The sequence below is a fragment of the Ranitomeya variabilis genome, chromosome 3 (genome assembly GCF_051348905.1).
Source record: "Ranitomeya variabilis isolate aRanVar5 chromosome 3, aRanVar5.hap1, whole genome shotgun sequence".
Lineage (NCBI taxonomy): Eukaryota > Metazoa > Chordata > Amphibia > Anura > Dendrobatidae > Ranitomeya > Ranitomeya variabilis.
Genome location: NC_135234.1, coordinates 673,705,865 through 673,727,051, shown reverse-complemented (window position 1 = coordinate 673,727,051; position 21,187 = coordinate 673,705,865). Strand labels below are relative to the sequence as shown.

Sequence of the window (21,187 nt, the reverse complement as noted above, 5' to 3'; positions counted from 1 at the left end):
ACATTCAATTATGTTAATTGTGTTCTGTATTTATTATATATTCTTTTGTTTTTTTCTCCAGACAACCCAGTGGCAAATTGGATCCATGCACGTTCCACAAGAAAGAAAAGATGCCCCTATACAAAATACCAGACTTTGGAATTAGAAAAGGAATTTTTATTTAATATGTACCTAACCAGAGACCGGCGCTATGAGGTCGCCAGGGTTCTAAATCTCACTGAAAGGCAAGTTAAAATTTGGTTTCAGAACAGAAGAATGAAAATGAAGAAAATGAACAAGGAAAAGACCGACAAGGAACAACCTTAGAGATCCTCACCCATCCTCCTTCTTCCCCATCATAACCCTTATATAAGAGATATGTGAAGAAAACATTTTGTTGTGGGCCCAAGCATTATCAGTAACAATAAAAACCAATGACTATGAATGTGGAGATCTGTGTTTAGCGTAGATTATAAACACACAGGCATTTTGGAAGCACACGCTTTTATCAAATGCAATTACAAATGTTCCTCTTCTCTGTCTTTAAAGAAAGAAACAAAAAATCCAAGTGAAAAAAAAAAACAACAAAACAAGAAAGTACTTGAATATTTTTTTTAGTATTTTATTTTGTAACTTATACTTATCCAGTGTTAATTTTTATTTGAAGAAGTTTGTGAGTGCATATTTTGTATAATTCAAATCGAGAAATTACCAGTATGTTTTGTTATAGTATTGAAAGTATCTTGGATGTATATATTTATGTATTTTATTCTTGTCACAAAAAAAAATAATGTTCAGTATTGTTCTGTTCTGCCTGTAGATCAGCTCTATGTAAATATAGAAGACTGCACTATTCTGCTTTTGTGTGTTTTGTGGTTGCAATTTCACAAAAAGGACAAAAAAATATATATCTCACAGATCGCCCTGGGCCAAAGGAAATCCAGACTCATTGGTAACAAAAGTAGCAGGCTATTCTTCTCTGTGTAACATATATTCCAGCATTGTTACGTTTATGGTACTTACGGTTATTTAACTTCTCCTTGAGATCAGCTCCTCTATAAAGCACAAAGTCCCTTCCTCCATCCCCTTATAGCCTTATTCTTATTAATAATCAGTCTAATATCAAATAAGTGAATGTCCTTGAGAGCACATTCCCCACCAATGGCGGCAAAAGCTGCCCTGAAAACATGATTTTAGAGTAAAGCTGTATTTGTTTCATTTGCATCTGACTTCCAAGTTTTAGAATACATGGCACAGTAATTTATAGTCTCAGTCAAGAGAAATGTCAGGTTTGGACAATAATAGAAGGCCGCATTCCTAATTTAAGTTGCTTCCTGCCAGGACTGCCTGCCTTGGGACTCCAAAGGATTGCACATTCTCCTGTTGTCTTGAGCAGTCTGGAAAAAAAAGAGGATCTTTTTAGTATCTATATCTGCATTTTTACGAGAGTGTGTAACTATATGTAGTCAAAAAGCAAAGTGCTGGTGTTTACTGTGTTATTAAAAGCCTTTATTGGCGTTCTGGAATGATATAGTTAAAGATTTTATAGGTAGGCTGACTGCTGCTGCACAAGTAGGCCACTTCACTAAGGATGACTGGCTAAGAACTATAGTGGTCAGAGTAGTCATAAAACTTCACGAGAGAGGCAGCTTAATTTATTAATCTTGGGCTAATACGGTTTTAATATTGTATAGCCACAAACCCATTTATATAGAATTATCACAACTCAATAGCCTCATAAAATGTGATATATGCATAATATATAGTAAATGTATACAAAGATCTGTATGCTAATTTGCAAAGTATAGAATATAAGCTTATTTATGGATATGTTTCATAAGTGCTTTTTATACTATATACGATATCTCAAGCTATCGGATATATGTAGGAATATGTGCTGCGCATATACACCGTGGATACAATGTATTCCAGCGGTGTATTGTTTTATATATACACTGACAAACTTCTTTATAAGTAGATGCATTTATCATACAATCAATACATTAATTTCTAATACTTTATGATAAGTTGCTTAATATGTTGATGCGTGTATCTCTATCTTATACACTGGATCAATATGTGCGAACATTTTCATATATATATCTAGTAATATCTCAGTAATATATATATATATATATATATATATATATATATATATATATATATATATAGTGGCATATTCTCGTGTGTGCAGCTATGTACATTGCTATATTCCTTTGTACTAAACAGTAACATTTGACTTAATATGTGATCAGATATCATCATATCCCTTACGCATAAAATATGATACATTTATTTTTTTTTAAACCAAGTCTCAACTTCCATTTAATTATTATGCACTGACATATATCTGTATGCACAGTAATATATATATATATATATATATTTTACACATGATATTGTTATCAATATATAATAGTATACTAATTAATTAATATTAATATTTTTTTTTTCTTGCGAAAAACATCAGTATAAGAGTGTGTGTATACCTATAAGGGTGTGCATGTGTGTGCTTGTGTGTATCTATATGTGTATATGTTTGCATATGTATGTGTATTTAAGCATGTATATATACATATATATACACACACATGTATAAATATATACACAAAATGTATACACATATAAATGTGTACCTATATGTTAATTTAAGCATGTGCATAAATATATATGCATACACTTGCATGTATATATACATATGTATGTGTAATTAGTGTACCTATATGTGTATTTATACACATAAATTAATACCTATATATATATATAATATATATATATATATATATATATATATATATATGCACCTAGTGAATCTGTATATGTGTGCATACGTGTATATATACCCACACAGGCAGATAATATGTATTTTCAGCAGCAAGGTGTATCATACAGAGATGCAGATGTATCAGATGCACTGTTTTAGGGTTTTGTAGAAGTGGGGGAAATAAATGGTATTTTGTGGTAAATAAGAGCCCAGGCTGTGGAGCTGCTGGACGGTGCACACTTTCAGGTCCCATGTAGGACCAGGCAGGGCCCCCGTATTATTATCATTCAAGTCTCTGTCATTCCCAGGACAGATTTAGTGATGTGCACACCCTGAGGATGCCTGGCCCTCCAGCCATCCGCCTCTTATTATTCCCCCCTCAGAGGACTTATTAGAATATAAATATCATCTACTTATCCAAGGGGGGCTTTTGATGAAAAAGTGATTGCATAAATTGTGAGGGGTTTATGCAGAATATTGCAGATTCACACACATAACACATGCACATACACATACACAGATCCGGCCAAGGCTTCCCCATCCCCAGCACTGGATCCGACATGTCATTGTCACTCTGACAATTGATCAATCAGTTTAATGTCCCATGATGGGAAGTTTGCCTTTCACATGGAGAAAGAGCAGGATAAAGAAATATCTATGGGAAGGACAAAGGCGGCAGGATCAAGTCCATCTGCACATCTGCATGTGCCCCCCCCCCCATACAGGAGATGCTGCAGGAGAGCTGGAGTGTCGCTACACTGTCAGGTTTAGACTGGGGCATATGGCATCCGGGTGACATCAAATAATACCGGGGCCATTGTGAGGGAGATAAAAGCCCCGGCCAGTGGTGGTGGAGGGCGGCTATAGGTGCACACAGCCCAGGCCCCTCCACAATGGAGGGGAACAAAACAAGAGCGCAGGGCTGGCTAGACGTCTGGCATTAATTGTTTTATGGCTGAAATAAGGTGCACACTGTGGGCTTTGAAACCGGATTATTGGAATGTTTTGTCTACAAGCAAAGAACAGGAGACTTCACTGGAATGAGAAATGGCTTCAAACTGATAAGACCAGAAAGCAGGGAGAGTAGATGGCAGAGGAGGAGGAGGAGGAGAGCACACCGACCGCTGCCATGTTTACTGCTGATGTGTGCAGGAAGGCTGCTCCTCCATACAGCGCCATCAGTATAGAACTGTGCACAAAGAAACCCCAGAGCTACAAGGCCTCATTCATCATCCCCAGACCAGGCCCTGCTTACCCTCATGTGCACACACGTGCGTTACCGGCACCATCATCCACAACTGTGTCATACATTAACTATATTATATAGGAAGCACAGGCATTAGTGTATGAGTCTATCTATCTATCTATCTATCTATCTATCTATCTATCTATCTATCTATCCATCCATCCATCTATCTATCTATCTATCTATCTATCTATCTATCTATCTATCTATCTATCTATCTTATCTATCTATCTATCTATCTATCTATCTATCTATCTATCTATCTATCTATCTATCCATCTATCTATCTATCTATCTATCTATCTATCTATCTATCTATCTATCTACCTATCCATTATCTATCTGTCTATCTATCTAACCATTATCTATCTATCTATCTATCTATCCATTATCTATCTGTCTATCTATCTATCTATCTATCTATGTATCTATCTATCCATTATCTATCTGTCTATGTATCTATCTATCTATCTACTTATCTATCTATCTATTCATTATCTATCTATCTATCTATCTATCTATCTATCTATCTATCTATCTATCTATCTATCCACTATCTATCTAACTATTATCTATCTATCCATTATCTATCTATTATCTATCTAGCTATCATTAATGTCCACTTTTTTTCTTTGCACATTTGTTGGAGTGCTGCCTCTCTTATTTTTTTCCCCTTATTCTTACAATTTAATTTTTGTTTGGAGGGCCTTGCGACTTTAATTTCGTACTTGTAGTGCAGTTCCATGTTTCTGTCTTTTTTTTTGTTTGTCTATCTAGGTAAGGAAATGCATAGTAAACATACTCTATAATGTGGTACATCTTCATTTTCAGTATCTATCTATCTATCTATCTATCTATCTATCTATCTATCTATCTATCTATCTATCTATCTATCTATCATCTCTATCTATCTATCTATCTATCTATCTATCTATCTATCTATCTATCTATCTATCTATCTATCATATATTAATCTATTATCTATCTAATATTTATATTCCTATCTATATATGATCCATCTTTTGGTCTATCTAGGGAAGGAAATACCTTGTAAACATTTTGCTATATGTTGTGATACATCTATCTATCTATCTATCTATCTATCTATCTATCTATCTATCTATCTATCTAATTTATCTATTAGCTCTCTATCTAATATCTATCTATCTATATTATATATTATCTATGTATCCATTATCTATCTATCTATCTATCTATCTATCTATATTATTTATCTATTATCTATCTATATTACATATGATCTATCTATCATATATTTATCTATCAATTATCTATTATACATCTAATATCTTTCTATCTATTTACCTTTATTTTTATAGCGCCAACATGTTCTGCAGTACATTACAATCAATACATAGATATCTATAATTTTATTATCTATTAATCTGTTTAATTATCTATGTCTTTATCTCTAAATATTTACAATGTATATACACATATTCATACACACATTTCCATGCGTTTTACGTGTCCACATATGATGTATTGAGTTAAATCTAATATTATAATATATTAATTAATAATAATAATTGCATTTGTGTATTTTTCGAATCTTTTGCAGAGTAGTAGAATATCATGAATGCCATTGTCTGTTTTATACATTCACTAACAACAAACTTCAAATGTTATTTCCACGAAAAAGAAAAAACGTAAGGCAAGTTAACAGAAGATTATATAGGATTTAATGACGTAGATCCTTAAGTATACGAAAATATAGTTAGGGGGCTGAAGGGGGTGTTACAGGGGTCGTCTTTACAAACTTTTGACACTGGGTGGCACTGTTGCTCAAATTTTAGAGCACTTTGGCCAATTAGAGTTGCAATGCATCCCATTACACCTTTGGGCCCCTACTAGACTGTGGGAAAACAAATCAAAACAAATACGCACAACATCCTTCACCAGTGAATGGCGAATTAGCATGTAATATATATAAGAGTGTTCACAAATTACAAGTGGGTCACCGTGATGATAGGCGAGGCTACCATTTTATAGGAACATTGTAATAAGCCTTCTTGTGTAGAGAAACGCTCAGGTTGAAAATGTAGCTAATTAGCCAGACATTGATCAGTCTATAGCACAATAAAGACGTTCTCCATTCATGTTTGCTTTTGATCACAACTGATATTTATTGAGCAGACATTAATGTATAACAATCAGGCCAAAGCAAAGGAAATTGGAGCTATCAATTGCTTATCAGAACAAAGTGCACCAGATTCAAATACACCAGGACTCCTAGAAAAAAAAATATCTTGATACAGTAACCACTAATTACCCAAAATATGTGTGTAAAACTTTTTATGCACAGCATATAAAGATGGATAGTTAAGTACATTTGTGGATGATAGATAGATGGAAGGATACATAAAGTACATATATATCATAGATAAATATTAAAGCAGTTAAATGTATATATTAAAAAGATAGATAGAAAATATAGAGACATGGACAGATAGATAATATATTTGTATATATATATGTATATATATATATATATATATATATATATATATATATATATATATATATATATATTACAAAGACAGATAGATAGATAGATAGATAGATAGATAGATAGATAGGTAGATAGATAGATAGATAGATAGATAGATAGATAGATAGATAGATAGATAGATAGATAGATAGATAGGAGATATATAGCTAGATAGAAAGATAGATAGATAATGAATGGATGGATAGATCGATTGATAAATAGATGGGTACATGGATAGATAAATAGATAGCAAGATAGATAGATAGATAGATAGTTAGAGATAGATAGATAGATAGATAGATAGATAGATAAATAATTGATAGATGATCGATAAATATAGATAGATATTTCTATCATACACTTCATTTTAAAATTGTATGTCAATCAGGGAAATAACACTTTCCAAACTATGTAGATTAGTTAATCTATGGAATAAATGAGATGGTATATTATCTTATTTTATGTAATTTTTTACTATGCAATTAATGCTATGCATAATTATGAAATACAATATAATATATATTTAATTTACTTTTTTTATTTAATTTTCAGTTCATATTGTGCTTAACAGGCTCTTTCTCAGTCAGCTTTATATATCGGTGTGTAAGGTCCAGGAGACATTAAAAAAAAGACTCACATAAAATCTGTAAGAAATACCCAATGTAGACAAATGCATCATATTTCATAATTCGCACTATATAAGGGGACCACGTGGAGCAATACGAGTCCTATCAGGTCCTGATCTATTTGTTTTGATTCCTCGTATATATAATGCTGTGACCTTCCATGCAGCTCCTATGTATGCTGCCTGTGTGCAGGCTACAGACCCATACGCGTAGGTGCAATTTGTGTCTTTTCTCCACATTACAGAATAGTCCACTACCTGTAGGACCTAATGCAGAATATTCCATACAGGTTTACTTTAATGTAGTGTGATGTCGTCTGATTATTTACCACCGGTATATGTGTTTTTATATGATCTAGATGGTGTCCTCCTTGGATTTAGGGCCTGGGGCTTTCCTCAGCTTTGGTTTACTGCAGCCATAAACCCTGCTCTTTACAATAGGGGCTTATCAATGGCGTCTAAACTTTAAACTCCGACCCTAAACCGGAGTGCTGCTGACAAAAGCCCACCAGCTGGGAAGAGGAAGCAGAGTTCTGATTACTGCTCTGCTTCCCTAATTGCATTGCACGTGATTTCCTTTTATTATTATTATTTTTAGTCCCTGGTGCTATAAGACCACAATAAAATCGCGATCATCGTGCGTTTCCCCTGGTGTCTCCTTCTAGATTGGACTTTACCTCCCTAATGATTAGTCCTAGTCATTAACATCATTGCACCTAATGGTTGGTGGGTGCCTCCTGCCACATTGTGCCCCAGCACCCAGGGCTCACCCAGCCAGTGATGCCTGCTCCTGGGCACCACCTCGGTCCCCTTTAACATTGGTATTGAAGCTTCACTAAGACATTAAATGTTTTCTTAATTCCAATAGGACGCCAACTGGTTAGAGAGGAGCAGTGGAGACGTCAGAGGGGGAGCAGGGAGGCCAGTGACGTCATACTGGGCTACTTGGCTCTGTCTTTATTACTAAAGGGAAATATGCAATTTTGCAATAAGGAATAAAGCTCTTCCTGCACAGGAGCTTCTGTGCTCCTCACCCGTGCACCCGAAATATTTTACCTGTTGAGGTAACCTAGGTTGACCCCACGGCGCATGTATTTTCCCACATCAGTGAAGAGGCTGGCTTGGAAAAAAAAAAAAAGAGCACCTAAAGATATTAATGCGCACCTTTCATAACCCTCCCTCATTCATTTGATATTTTTTTTCTGAAGGCTGGTGTGTTCCACGTCCATCCGATACCCCCAAATCCTTGTCATTGCTTTCCAGCCTGTCTTGCAGGAGAGGATTGATGGATACAAATCGCGTGTGAAAGCTTCACCAGCGGGATTTTAAGGAATTTGCCTGTGGTGTTAAGGGAAGGAACAGTATAGAGGAACTGACAGAGAGGAGAGCTCTACCTACCGACTGCACTACGAGGAGAACCAGAGAGCCCAGAGACCCCAGCACTATGAGACGCCTGTGAGAGCCTCCTAGGAACCCCCCCTCCTCAGCACAAACAAAAACAGGACTTTCAGGCAAGCCCAGGGGACACTGCTCCATTGATCTCGCCCAGAATTAAACACTTGTATTGTTGGCTATTTTGATCTCCTTTTTTTTATTATAAGGAGGGGGGGTGCTCCATCTGTCTTTAATGCCAGAGCCATGAGTTCCTATTTTGTGAACCCCCTGTTCTCCAAGTACAAAGGAGGTGAGTCCCTGGAGCCCACTTACTACGACTGTCGGTTCCCCCAGAGTGTGAGTAGGAGCCATGCCCTGGTGTATGGACCGGGCACCACAGCCCCAGGCTTCCAGCACCCTTCCCACCACGTCCAGGAGTTCTTCCACCACGGCACCTCCAGCATCTCCAACCCGGGCTATCAGCAGAACCCCTGCGCCCTGACGTGCCACGGAGACGCCTCCAAGTTCTATGGCTACGATGCCCTGCCAAGGCAGTCCCTGTACGGTGCCCAGCAAGAGGCGAGCGTGGTGCAGTACCCCGACTGTAAATCGGCCTCTAACACTAGCTCTAGCGAAGGACAAGGCCACTTAAACCAAAACTCCTCTCCCAGTCTTATGTTTCCCTGGATGAGACCTCACGGTTAGGACCCTTTTTTTTCCCTTCTGTTATTTTGTATTTTGTGCATTGTGTTTTGTTGTGTTATCTATCTGCACTCTTCTCCTTTCCATAGAATCAGAAAACAATAGCACAGAATTGTATTTTTTTTTTGTTTTTGTTACAACACCTCTTTTTTTTTTATTTTGCTCTTTAGTTACACAACATAATAGAAAAAAAAAAAAGATCAAGGTGTTTTAAGTGCAGGTCTTTTGAACTAAGTTATTTTTATTGCCCTGCCTTGAGGAAAACAGTATACAGCTCCCACGAGGTTATTTGCTTTGCTCTTACTGCAGAGCTCCTTCATAAAACCATATAGTTTATCTTAATGGCTTGCAAAGTTAAAAGAGGTGAAAATGGTGTATTTACAAAGTGGGTTACAATGCACAACTTGCTTCAACTTACTTTTCCTTTTATTGGGTGCATGGCAGTCCAGGGAAGGCTGTGAAATCCATATTAACTCCTTTTTTTTATTGTAAGGCCATTTGACCATGTTTAAAGGCTAGAGTTTATGAGAATGCCATAATGTTTGTGTATTATTGCAAGTAATTAAAAGGATGTCTTTAAAACCTTCCCTCTGATTGTAAAAGTGAAGTTTACAGATTTGATTTATAGTGTTCTTCCACTTTAGATTACATGGAAGTCACTGATGTTTTTTTTAGCTCTATAAATAACCAGGGGAAGGGTTAATATATGCTATACATAATTTTATATGCCTTGTAAGTATATCATGCATCATTATTATTTAATAATTGCTGCTACTATTGTTACTACTACTACTACTACTACTACTACTACTACTACTACTACTACTACTACTATCAATGAAATTACTCCTGCTATTGTTGTTTAGAGTAGTAGTGTTAATAGTAATAGTAGGAGCAGTAGCAGCAGTATTATTTTTTTGTATTACTATTACTATTATTGTTAATGCAATCGTTCTCATTATTTTATTAGCATTATTGCTATGTAGTTTAGATGCAGGCAGAGTTCTTTATTACCAAATTACTTTCAAATAGCTATAATACAACCTAGGACTGCTGGCATAGTACACTCTTTGATGGATATAAAGCAGCACATTACTACTGCCATATTACACTTTTTCATGGCTATAATGAAACCTATGACTGCTGCAATATCATACTTTTAGATAGATATAATGCAGACCAGTACTGCTGGCATATTATATTTTTTAATAGCTATAATGCAACATATGACTGCTGGCATATTATACTTTTTAATAGCTATAATGCAGCCTAGGACTGCTGGCACATTATACTTTTTGGTAGCAATAATATGCTGGCTTATTATACTTTTTAATAGCTATAATGCAACATAGGACTGCTGGCATATTATACTTTTTAATAGCTATAATGCAGCCTAGGACTGCTGACACATTATACTTTTTGGTAGCAATAATATGCTGGCTTATTATACTTTTAAATAGCTATAATGCAACATTGGACTGCTGGCATATTATACTTTTTGATGGCTATAATTCAGACCAATACTGCTGGCATATTATACTTTTAGCTATAATGCAAACTAGGACTGCTGGCATATTATACTTCTCGGTAGCAATAATGAAACCTATGACTGCTGGCATATTATACTTTTTGGTAGCAATAATGAAACCTATGACTGCTGGCATATTATACTTTTTGGTAGCAATAATGAAACCTAGGACTGCTGGCATATTCTACTTTTTGGTAGCAATAATAAAACCTAGGACTGCTGGCATATTATACTGCACTTTGGTAGCAATAATATAACATAGGACTGTATCACTGCTGGCATATTATACTTTTTGGTAGCAATAAGGAAACCTAGGACTGATGGCATATTATACTTTTTGGTAGCTATAATGAAACCTAGGACTGCTGGCATATTATACTGTACTTTTGGTAGCAATAATATAACATAGAACTGCTGGCATATTATACTTTTGGTAGCTATAAAGAAGCCTAGGAATGCTGGCATATTATACTTTTGGTAGCTATAATGAAACCTAGGACTGCTGACATATACTTTTGGTAGCTATAATGAAACCTAGGACTGCTGGCATATTATACTTTTGGTAGCTATAATGCAGCCTAGGACTGCTGGCATATTATAGTTTTTGGTATAAATAATATAACATAGGACTGCTGGCATATTATACTATTTGGTAGCTATAATGCAGCCTAGGACTGCTGGCATATTATACTTCTTTGTAGCAATATTATAACATAGGACTGCTGGCATATCATACGTTTTGGTAGCTATAATGAGACATAGGACTGCTGGCATATTATACTGTACTTTTTGGTAGCAATAATATAACATAGGACTGCTGGCATATTATACTTTTTGGTAACTATAATGAAACCTAGAACTGCTGGCATATTATACTGTACTTTTGGTAGCAATAATATAACATAGGACTGCTGGCATATTATACTATTTGGTGGCTATAATGAAACCTAGGACTGCAGGCATATTATACTTTTTGGTAGCAATAATATAACCTAGGACTGCTGGCATATAATACTTTTGGTAGCTATAATGCAGCCTAGGACTGCTGGCATATTATACTTTTTGGTAGCAATAATATAACATAGGACTGCTGGCATATTATACTATTTGGTGGCTATAATGAAACCTAGGACTGCAGGCATATTATACTTTTTGGTAGCAATAATATAACATAGGACTGCTGGCATATTATACTATTTGGTAGCTATAATGCAGCCTAGGACTGCTGGCATATTATACTATTTGGTAGCAATAATATAACATAGGACTGCTGGCATATTATACTATTTGGTGGCTATAATGAAACCTAGGACTGCAGGCATATTATACTTTTTGGTAGCAATAATATAACATAGGACTGCTGGCATATTATACTATTTGGTAGCTATAATGCAGCCTAGGACTGCTGGCATATTATACTTTTTGGTAGCAATAATATAACATAGGACTGCTGGCATATTATACTATTTGGTGGCTATAATGAAACCTAGGACTGCAGGCATATTATACTTTTTGGTAGCAATAATATAACATAGGACTGCTGGCATATTATACTATTTGGTAGCTATAATGCAGCCTAGGACTGCTGGCATATTATACTTTTTGGTAGCAATAATATAACATAGGACTGCTGGCATATTATACTATTTGGTAGCTATAATGCAGCCTAGGACTGCTGGCATATTATACTATTTGGTGGCTATAATGAAACCTAGGACTGTTGGCATATTATACTTTTGGTAGCTATAATGCAGCCTAGGACTGCTGACATATTATACTTTTTGGTAGCAATAATATAACATAGGACATACACTTATTGCATTACATGTATGTTGGGGGCTCTGATTTCCATGTGGTGGGGTTCTGCTGTCTGTACACACAAGGCTCCCCTGGAGCTGATCCTGGAAGTGGTAAGCAGTAATGGCTGTGTTTTGTTTTGCTGTACCCAGCCCCCGGAAGACGCAGTGGAAGGCAGACCTACAGCCGGTACCAGACATTGGAGCTGGAGAAGGAATTCCTGTTCAACCCTTACTTGACGAGGAAGCGGCGGATTGAGGTCTCCCACGCCCTGGGACTGACTGAGAGGCAGGTCAAAATCTGGTTTCAGAACAGGAGGATGAAATGGAAAAAGGAGAACAACAAAGATAAACTCCCCGGATCTAGAGATGAAGAGAAGACAGAGGAAGAAGCGAATGATGAAGAAGAGAAGGAAGAGGAGGAGAAGGAAGAGAGCAAAGAATGATCTGACCCTGTGCTGGGGAATAAGACTCCCTGAGTATGAATGGCAGTGTCTGTCTGTGTGAAAGTATTCAATTCTCCATTCAAACTTTGGTTTTATGAGACAAATAAAGCCAAACTGTTGATGATGCTTATGTGAACAGTGGGGTGGGGGGATGGGGGCCGAGGGGACAACATGAACTACCTGTCACACGTTCCAGCCTTGTCTTCTGGTCAGGACTTCACATTGCATTTTGCTGTGGTTTATGTGGATAAAGGGGGCATTTACATTACATTCTTATTTATGTCCTGCAAAGTCCTAAGAAATAGGCTAATAACTTATACAAGTGAAGGAAGCATACAGGGATTACTACTGGTATGATTTCCAACAGACTGACATTTCTTTCAACCACAATAGTATTAATTCCTTTTTATGTGAAATAAAACTACCTATTCTATTGTTTAGAGGGCCATTGGGGGCCTCAAGATGTAACCTGTGTTTATTCAAAGCTCTGTATTCAAGTATGGGGAGAGGGGGGCAGCACATACCCTACTATGTTAATTTGATTTTTTTTTTATTGGTATTATGTATTTGTCAACGTTTAGTATAATGCAGTCCATATAGCTCTATACAACCTCTGTCAAACTTATCAGTCCAGGGGTTTGATCCCAAGCTGAAGCAGAGTGTGTGCACATGGCTCATAATAATAATAAAAAAACCTATCTGAATATGTAGCTGTTATGACAGGCCACAGATATTTCTTATTTTATCTTCCATCTTGTAAGTTTATGGGTTTTACATAGCTGTGTGAGCACTTCAATCCTCCTTTACTACCTAAAGGGATCAGGCAATAACTGTACCACATGTGGGGAGTATTTATACACATACATCCCGAACAGGAGATGGTCAGACTTCCAATGACTGGCAGTGATGTCCACCATGCAAGCTACTGAGTAGCCAATGCAACCTGACACTTGCAATGTAACTTATAATAATAATGATGATAATAATAATAATAATAATAACTACCTATAGAAGGAGACGCTATCGGGAAGTATTTGTAACGCAATTTTTATGTTGTTTCTTGCTGCTTTATCCCAACAACTGAAACTGCCTACATGGACGCACATTTAATGACTGTGTTTATTTTATCGTGCTTTTACAGTAGTTTAGGACTAAATTGCACTGAATGTAAAGTTACCTATTTGTCTTGACCTTATCTGTTAACGCAAGAGCTTGAGGTATTAAAATACAAAATAAAAAAAAAATAATAAAGCATAAAAAAAACACATAAAAATTAAATAGTCTTTGTTTTATTTCTGTATAAGCCTAGTTACACGTGTTCTCAACCTATGAATGTAGCAGATTAAACCATGAACCTGTTCCTGGACAAAATAACATTTGTATTGTATACGTGAAACATGAAATGATATTATAAGAATAAAAATGAGAATAAACATGATTTTAAAAATGTCAGTCTGACTCTTTATGTGATGTTCTATACATTCCTAGTCCATCAGGGATGTAGTAAATAGAATATAGCTAGTTAGCTAGATGGAAAAAAAAATAATGAAGCAGCACATGATTAGTTTAGTGCAAAAAAAGCAATTTTATAGCCCATTTGTGCGACGTTTCGGCTCTATGTGTGAGCCTTTTCCAAGCTCACACATAGATCCGAAACGTGGAACAAATGGGCTATATTTTATAGCTTTTTTTTGCACTAAAATGATGATGTGCTGCTTCTTCATTTTTTCTATTATGAGGACTGGTATGTGTCTGTGAAACTCTATACCAAATTTTTACTACTATTTAGGTTCTGCTCTCTGCATATTTTAATTTTCTAGATAGCTAGATAGTTAGCTGATAGATAGATATTAGATAGATATGGAAACATAAACATGTATACATAAATCCATACATGAATAAAAAGTTGAGCACATTAATAAAATTTAAGTCGTGAACAGAGCAAAGATCAGTAAAGCATTTGTTTACCCCGTCGTCATTATATATATATATATATATATATATATATATATATATATATATATATATATATATATATATATATATATATATATATATATATATATGTATATATATATATATATATATATATATATATATATATACCACGTGTGTGAGTATTGTTGTCTTTTTTTTGCAAAATGTCCTTATGTTTTGGAGCAGGCCATGATTACAGTTTACACCAGCCTACCTAATCTTCAGTTATTTGTCCCATTGTGCAATTTAGACAGGAGAGACACATTGAGAATAGGTTGCAATGTCTATGAACACACATAGATAAATTATGTGTATATATATATATATATATATATATATATATATATATATATATACCTTATTATCTATACATCTTACTTTCTTCAATACAACACTAACCAGAAGCTTTTGTGATCCTCCGAGAAAAAAAAAGTTAAAGAACCTGACCAAGCATCATCCAGACTTGTTCAGCACATAAGACAGCTCGCATGTGGTAAAGCAATAACTGAAGGAAAATAAAACCATAAAAGAGCTCCCAAAAGCTGCAGCAAATGTACAGCCAGGCGACAGTCATTTCCTGAAGGTGTCCTGGGCATATGGGCATTAAACCAGGAAAGAGACTCAGACGAGGGGATTTTCACAAGACTGCTTTCTTCATTGTACCTGAAGGTGACACTCAGTTTACACCTCCAAAACTATGTAAGTGACACACATTTCCACTCTCACAGCAATAAGGACTAATGCTAAAGGCAGTAAACACAATTGCTGGAGTAGTAAATGCAGCTGCATTTATTACTTTTACTCAACTAGTAAATAGTTTATTGAAGTGTTGTAAAACTCATCTATCTATTATCTATCTGTCATCTAACTATATTCTATCTATACTCTATATGTCTATCGATCTATCTATCTATCTATCTATCTATCTAATAAGCTTTATTGGCAGGACTAAGTACATGTTAGCATTGCTATCTATCTATCTATCTATCTATCTATCTATCTATCTATCTATCTATCTATCTATCTATCATCTATCTATCTAACTTTCGTTTATCTGTCTATCTGTTTATCTATATATCTATTGTCTATCTATTATCTATCTCTCTATTTATCTATCTATCTTTAATTTATCTATCTGTTTATCTATCTATCTTTCGTTTATCTATCTATCTATCTATCTATCTATCTATTTATCTATCTCTATTATCTAACGTTCATTTATCTGTCTATCTATATCTATTATCGATCTATCTTTCATTTATCTGTCTATCTATCTATCTATCTATCTATCTATCTATCTATCTATCTATCTATCTATCTCCCTCTATCTATCTATCTTTAATTTATCTATCTATTTATTATATAGCTGTATGTTTATGATCTTTCATCTAACTATATTATATCTATCTATTTTTGTTTCTATCTATCTATCTTATATTTATCTAGCTATCTATTTTAAAGTGTCTGTCTATAATGAATATTCAGGCTGATTCTGTCATTATAACTTTTTAATATTTTCTGTTGTTATCTATTTCTATCCTTCTATCTGTTTATAGCGAACACATAGTTTCTCTGTCTTTCTGTGTGTGTGTTTGTGTATATATATATGTATGCACCTCTTTCACACATATATGTATGTATATGTGCGTGTGTGAGTATATTTATTATTATTATTATTATTATTATTATTATTTATTGTTATAGCGCCGTTTATTCCATGGCGCTTTACACGTGAGGAGGATATTTATTTATATATATATATATATATATATATATATATATATATATATATATATATATATATATACATATATATATATATATATATATATATGTTTTTATCTGCCTGATTACATTCATTTAGCATTCTGAGGACTTACACTTAGCTGAAATAGGAGTCTCTTGATTTCTCTGCATCAGTTTTCATCCAGCAGCAAAATAAAAATCTTGTTGTCAGATTTTTTTTCATTTATCAAATTGTATATATATGTGATGGCGAACTCAGTCGAGGGGTTCAAGAGAGGCCTGGATGTCTTCCTGGAGCAGAACAATATTGTATCATACAATTATTAGGTTCTGTAGAAGGATGTAGATCTGGGGATTTATTATGATGGAATATAGGAATATAGGCTGAACTGGATGGACAAATGTCTTTTTTCGGCCTTACTTACTAACTATATATATATATTCTTTGTACATTTATATAAAATTAATATTGTTGCACAATCTCTGTACAACCATATGTAGAAGCTATACAATCCAAAAGTAATATATATACCATTAGTCTTATATGAATCTATGCAGCGAAGTAGCAATATTATATAAAAAATCCCTTCATTAATTGTTTCTGTTGTCACATAACTTTTTGCTTCTCTCTTGATGTCAGTGTAATATTTGGTAACAAAACTATGATATGTGGCAAGTTCTTATGTATTGCTAGTTGCAGGGGGTGTCTGTAGGGTATGTTTTGCATCATATTCGACACTGCAATGAATATGAGATGTAAAGTCATGTGCATGGTCCATATAAATCTACCATATGGGCTATATATGCCCTATATATTGGTCATAGGAATGTTGATGATTTTATGTGATTTTTTGGTAAAGTCAACAGCATAGTAATTAGATTGTAGTTATTTGATTATATTCTTCTATGTTCTATAATGTTCTATAGATGGAAAAAAAGTAATTTGGGTATGATGTGCCTGTTCACAAAGGCCTGTCTGCAAATGATCATTGCTGCCTACTGATGACTGGCAATGGGCGCACATAACACGCCTGAAGGAGACTAGAGAAATTCTCTCAACGCTATTTCTTATATTAACCAATCTAAATTTTCTTCTACACTCATTTAAGAAAAAAAGGCAATAATTCATGTGAAGGCTGAATCAGAGCACACTACTCATATTCATTTAATTTAAAATTTGAAATAAGGAAACATAAGCGTTATATGGAGGCTATAAAAGTCTGGTAACACAATCTACACTGTGTCCTGCAGGCTGGAAATGACCATAATGGCGAGTATATATGAAATAGTGACAAAACTATGATAATGGGAAAAATCCTGCATCTATCTATAATCTATCTATCTATTATCTATGTATTATCTATCTATCTATCTATCTATCTATCTATTATCTATGTATTATCTATCTATTTATCTATCTCTCTATATATCTATCTATTATCTATGTATTATCTATCTATTTATCTATCCATTGTCTATTTATTATCTATCTAACTATATTATCTATCTATGATCCATCTATTATCTCTCTATCTATTATCTATCTATTATCTATGTATTATCTATCTATTTATCTATCTATGATCTATCTATGATCTATCTCTCTATCTAACTATATATTATCTATTTATGATCCATCTATCTATTTATCTATCTATCTATCTATCTATCTATTTATCTGTCTATTATCTCTCTATCTATTATCTATCTATTATCAATGTATTATCTATCTATTTATCTATCTATTATCTATATATGACCTATCTATCTCTCTATCTATTATATATCTATCTATGATCTATTATCTATCTATGATCTATCTATCTCTCTATATATCTCTCTATCTAACTATATACAGTATTATCTATCTATGATCTATCCATTACCTACAGTATCTATGATCTATCTATCTATCTATCTATCTATCTATCTATCTATCTATCTATCTATCTATCTATCTATCTATCTTTACCTATCTACCAATGATATGATCATTTCTATCTGTCTATCTCTCTATATATCTATCATTCTATCTAATATATATATACATGTATATATATATGAATATAAAGAGAGAGAAAATACATAGATAAATAAATAGATATATAGATACATACACAAGCATACTAATCAGACAGAGAGATGGACAGGCAGATACAAACCATAGGTAACACTGCAAAAAGTGTTTGAATTTTAGTTTAGTCAGTGTCAATGTACACATATGTCAATAAAAAAAGTGTTGTTTTTTTTTGCATAGAAAATTGCCCGAAGTGCTGCCTAAATTTCTTATTATTTCTATGTAGACAGGATGTTGGGTTACCACCCGTGGGCTGGCACCGCCTACCTGCTTGTGTTACTTTTTTTTAGATAGATAGATAGATAGATAGATAGATAGATAGATAGACAGACAGACAGTCAGACAGACAGACAGACAGACAGACAGACAGACAGACAGATAGATAGATAGATAGATAGATAGATAGATAGATAGATGGACAGATAGATAGATAGATTATTATATAAAGTGACACATTTCAAAAGTTTTCTGCTACATACACACACACACACACACACACACACACACACACACACACACACACACACACACACACACACACACACACACACACACACACACACACACACACACACACACATATATACACACACAGAGGATTTTAAATTCCCACCATTTTTATATTTACTTGTGTTTAGACACTTGGTCAGTGGTATTTATGGCCCCTATCTCCGTACAAATGGTGTTGGTAGAAGTTGCTCCTTAAAATAGATATGGCTCCTTTTATAACGGGGAAAGACGACTGGAAATTTCGTTCCTAGTAGTCAGAGCTTGTAAAACTGGGTGTAGTGTGGAGACATAAAAGCTGGTTTTGATTCAGGACGCTTCCTCTTGTTGTAACTTTTAACTACCTGTTATAAAATTTATTGGTGGTTTGTAAAACGAGAATAAAAGACAGTACTGCCTTCATCCGGTGCTAATACTGCGTCTCTCCCATTGTTGCCTCTACGATTAGGGAGAGCACAGAATCACTATTTTAATTTCTCAGGAAGTAAAAAAATTAAACAAACAAACAGAAAAATCTGCCAACAACAAAATAGTAGAAACACTTTACCCACCCCACCCCTCCAAGGGTATATGCATATATTTATATATATATATATATATATATTTGAGAGAGAAAAGAAAATCCAAACCACATTGTTTGGGCCCAAAAAAATCTTCAAAATTGGAGTTTTTAAATGCAGCGTTCAAACACAAACACACACACACACACACACACACACACACACACACACACACACACACACACACACACACACACAGTGTTGAGAAAAAAGGAAGGCATATATATATACACTCACATTCATATACATTAACATATACATAATGCAAACAGAACACTCATATATGCTGTAAGTTATTTATTTATTTTCTAAATCCTGTCCTCACCAAAGCAATGCTGCAATTTATCAGTATATGAACACAGGTTTAATTGCATTTTATTCCCAATCTCTGTTCATAAATATTGTTACTTTTTTTTAATCAATGGAGAGGAGATGTATATTTGATCACTTACGCCACATTCACACTATCAGTATTTGGCCCGTATTTTACCTCAGTATCTGTAAGCCAAAACCAGGAGTGGGTGATAAATACAGAAGTGGTGACGTGTTTCTATGATACTTTTCCTGGTTGTTCCTCACCTGGTTTTGGCTTACAAATATTGAGAAAAAAATGCTGATCAAATGCTGATATAGTGTGATGGTAGCCTTCCTTTGAAGGTTTTGTGAATTAATACTTGAAATATCAGATATTAGTAATATAGGGTATAGGCTGATATGTTTCTTTTGTACCTAGTATATGGTCTTTGAAAAAAAAAGAATATATGTTATAGCTATGGGGAAGAAATCAATTAGATCTAGAAAACTGAAGAAATGTATTTGTGTCGAAGACACTATATATATATATATATATGTGTATATGAAAGTGCATAGTCATATGTACATAGGTATTTAGAACCACTTCTCATGTACAGCACCATGGAATCAATGGTGATATATAAATAATAATAATATTTGAACATTTGCATGCGCACTGAGAGACAGACGATAGATAGATAGATAGATAGATAGATAGATAGATAGATAGATAGATAGATAGATAGATCAATAAACAGATAGATAATAGATTAATAAATAGAAAGATAATAGATAGATAGATAGATAAATAAATAGATAGATACATAGATAGATAATAGATAGATAGATTAATTAATGGATAGATAATAGATAGATAGACAGATAGCTTAATAAACAGATAGATAAAAATAGATAGATTAATAAATAGAAAGATAATAGATAGATTAATAAACAGATAATAGATAGATAGATAGATAGATAGATAGATAGATAGATAATATATAGAAAGATAGATTAATAGATAGATAGATAGATAGATAGATAGATAGATATG

At 34.2% G+C, this 21,187-nt stretch overlaps 3 protein-coding genes across 3 annotated transcripts in view; all 3 read left to right on the top strand.

Moving 5' to 3' along the window:
* The window catches only part of HOXC9 (homeobox C9), a 6,368-nt gene extending 5,534 nt beyond the window's left edge, over positions 1-834 (top strand). The window contains exon 3 of the mRNA XM_077297945.1: positions 62-834. Within this exon, the coding sequence (XP_077154060.1) occupies positions 62-306 (245 nt within the window). The 3' untranslated portion in view covers positions 307-834. The remainder of the gene's footprint in view (positions 1-61) is intronic.
* The window catches only part of HOXC10 (homeobox C10), a 159,231-nt gene that overhangs the window by 21,512 nt on the left and 116,532 nt on the right, over positions 1-21,187 (top strand). The gene's annotated exons all lie outside the window — the stretch shown is intronic.
* HOXC8 (homeobox C8) lies at positions 8,146-14,435 on the top strand. The gene is made up of 2 exons (XM_077297942.1): positions 8,146-9,200; positions 12,680-14,435. Exons 1-2 carry the CDS (start codon positions 8,765-8,767, stop codon positions 12,970-12,972), a joined length of 729 nt encoding a protein of 242 aa, XP_077154057.1. The 5' UTR covers positions 8,146-8,764; the 3' UTR covers positions 12,973-14,435.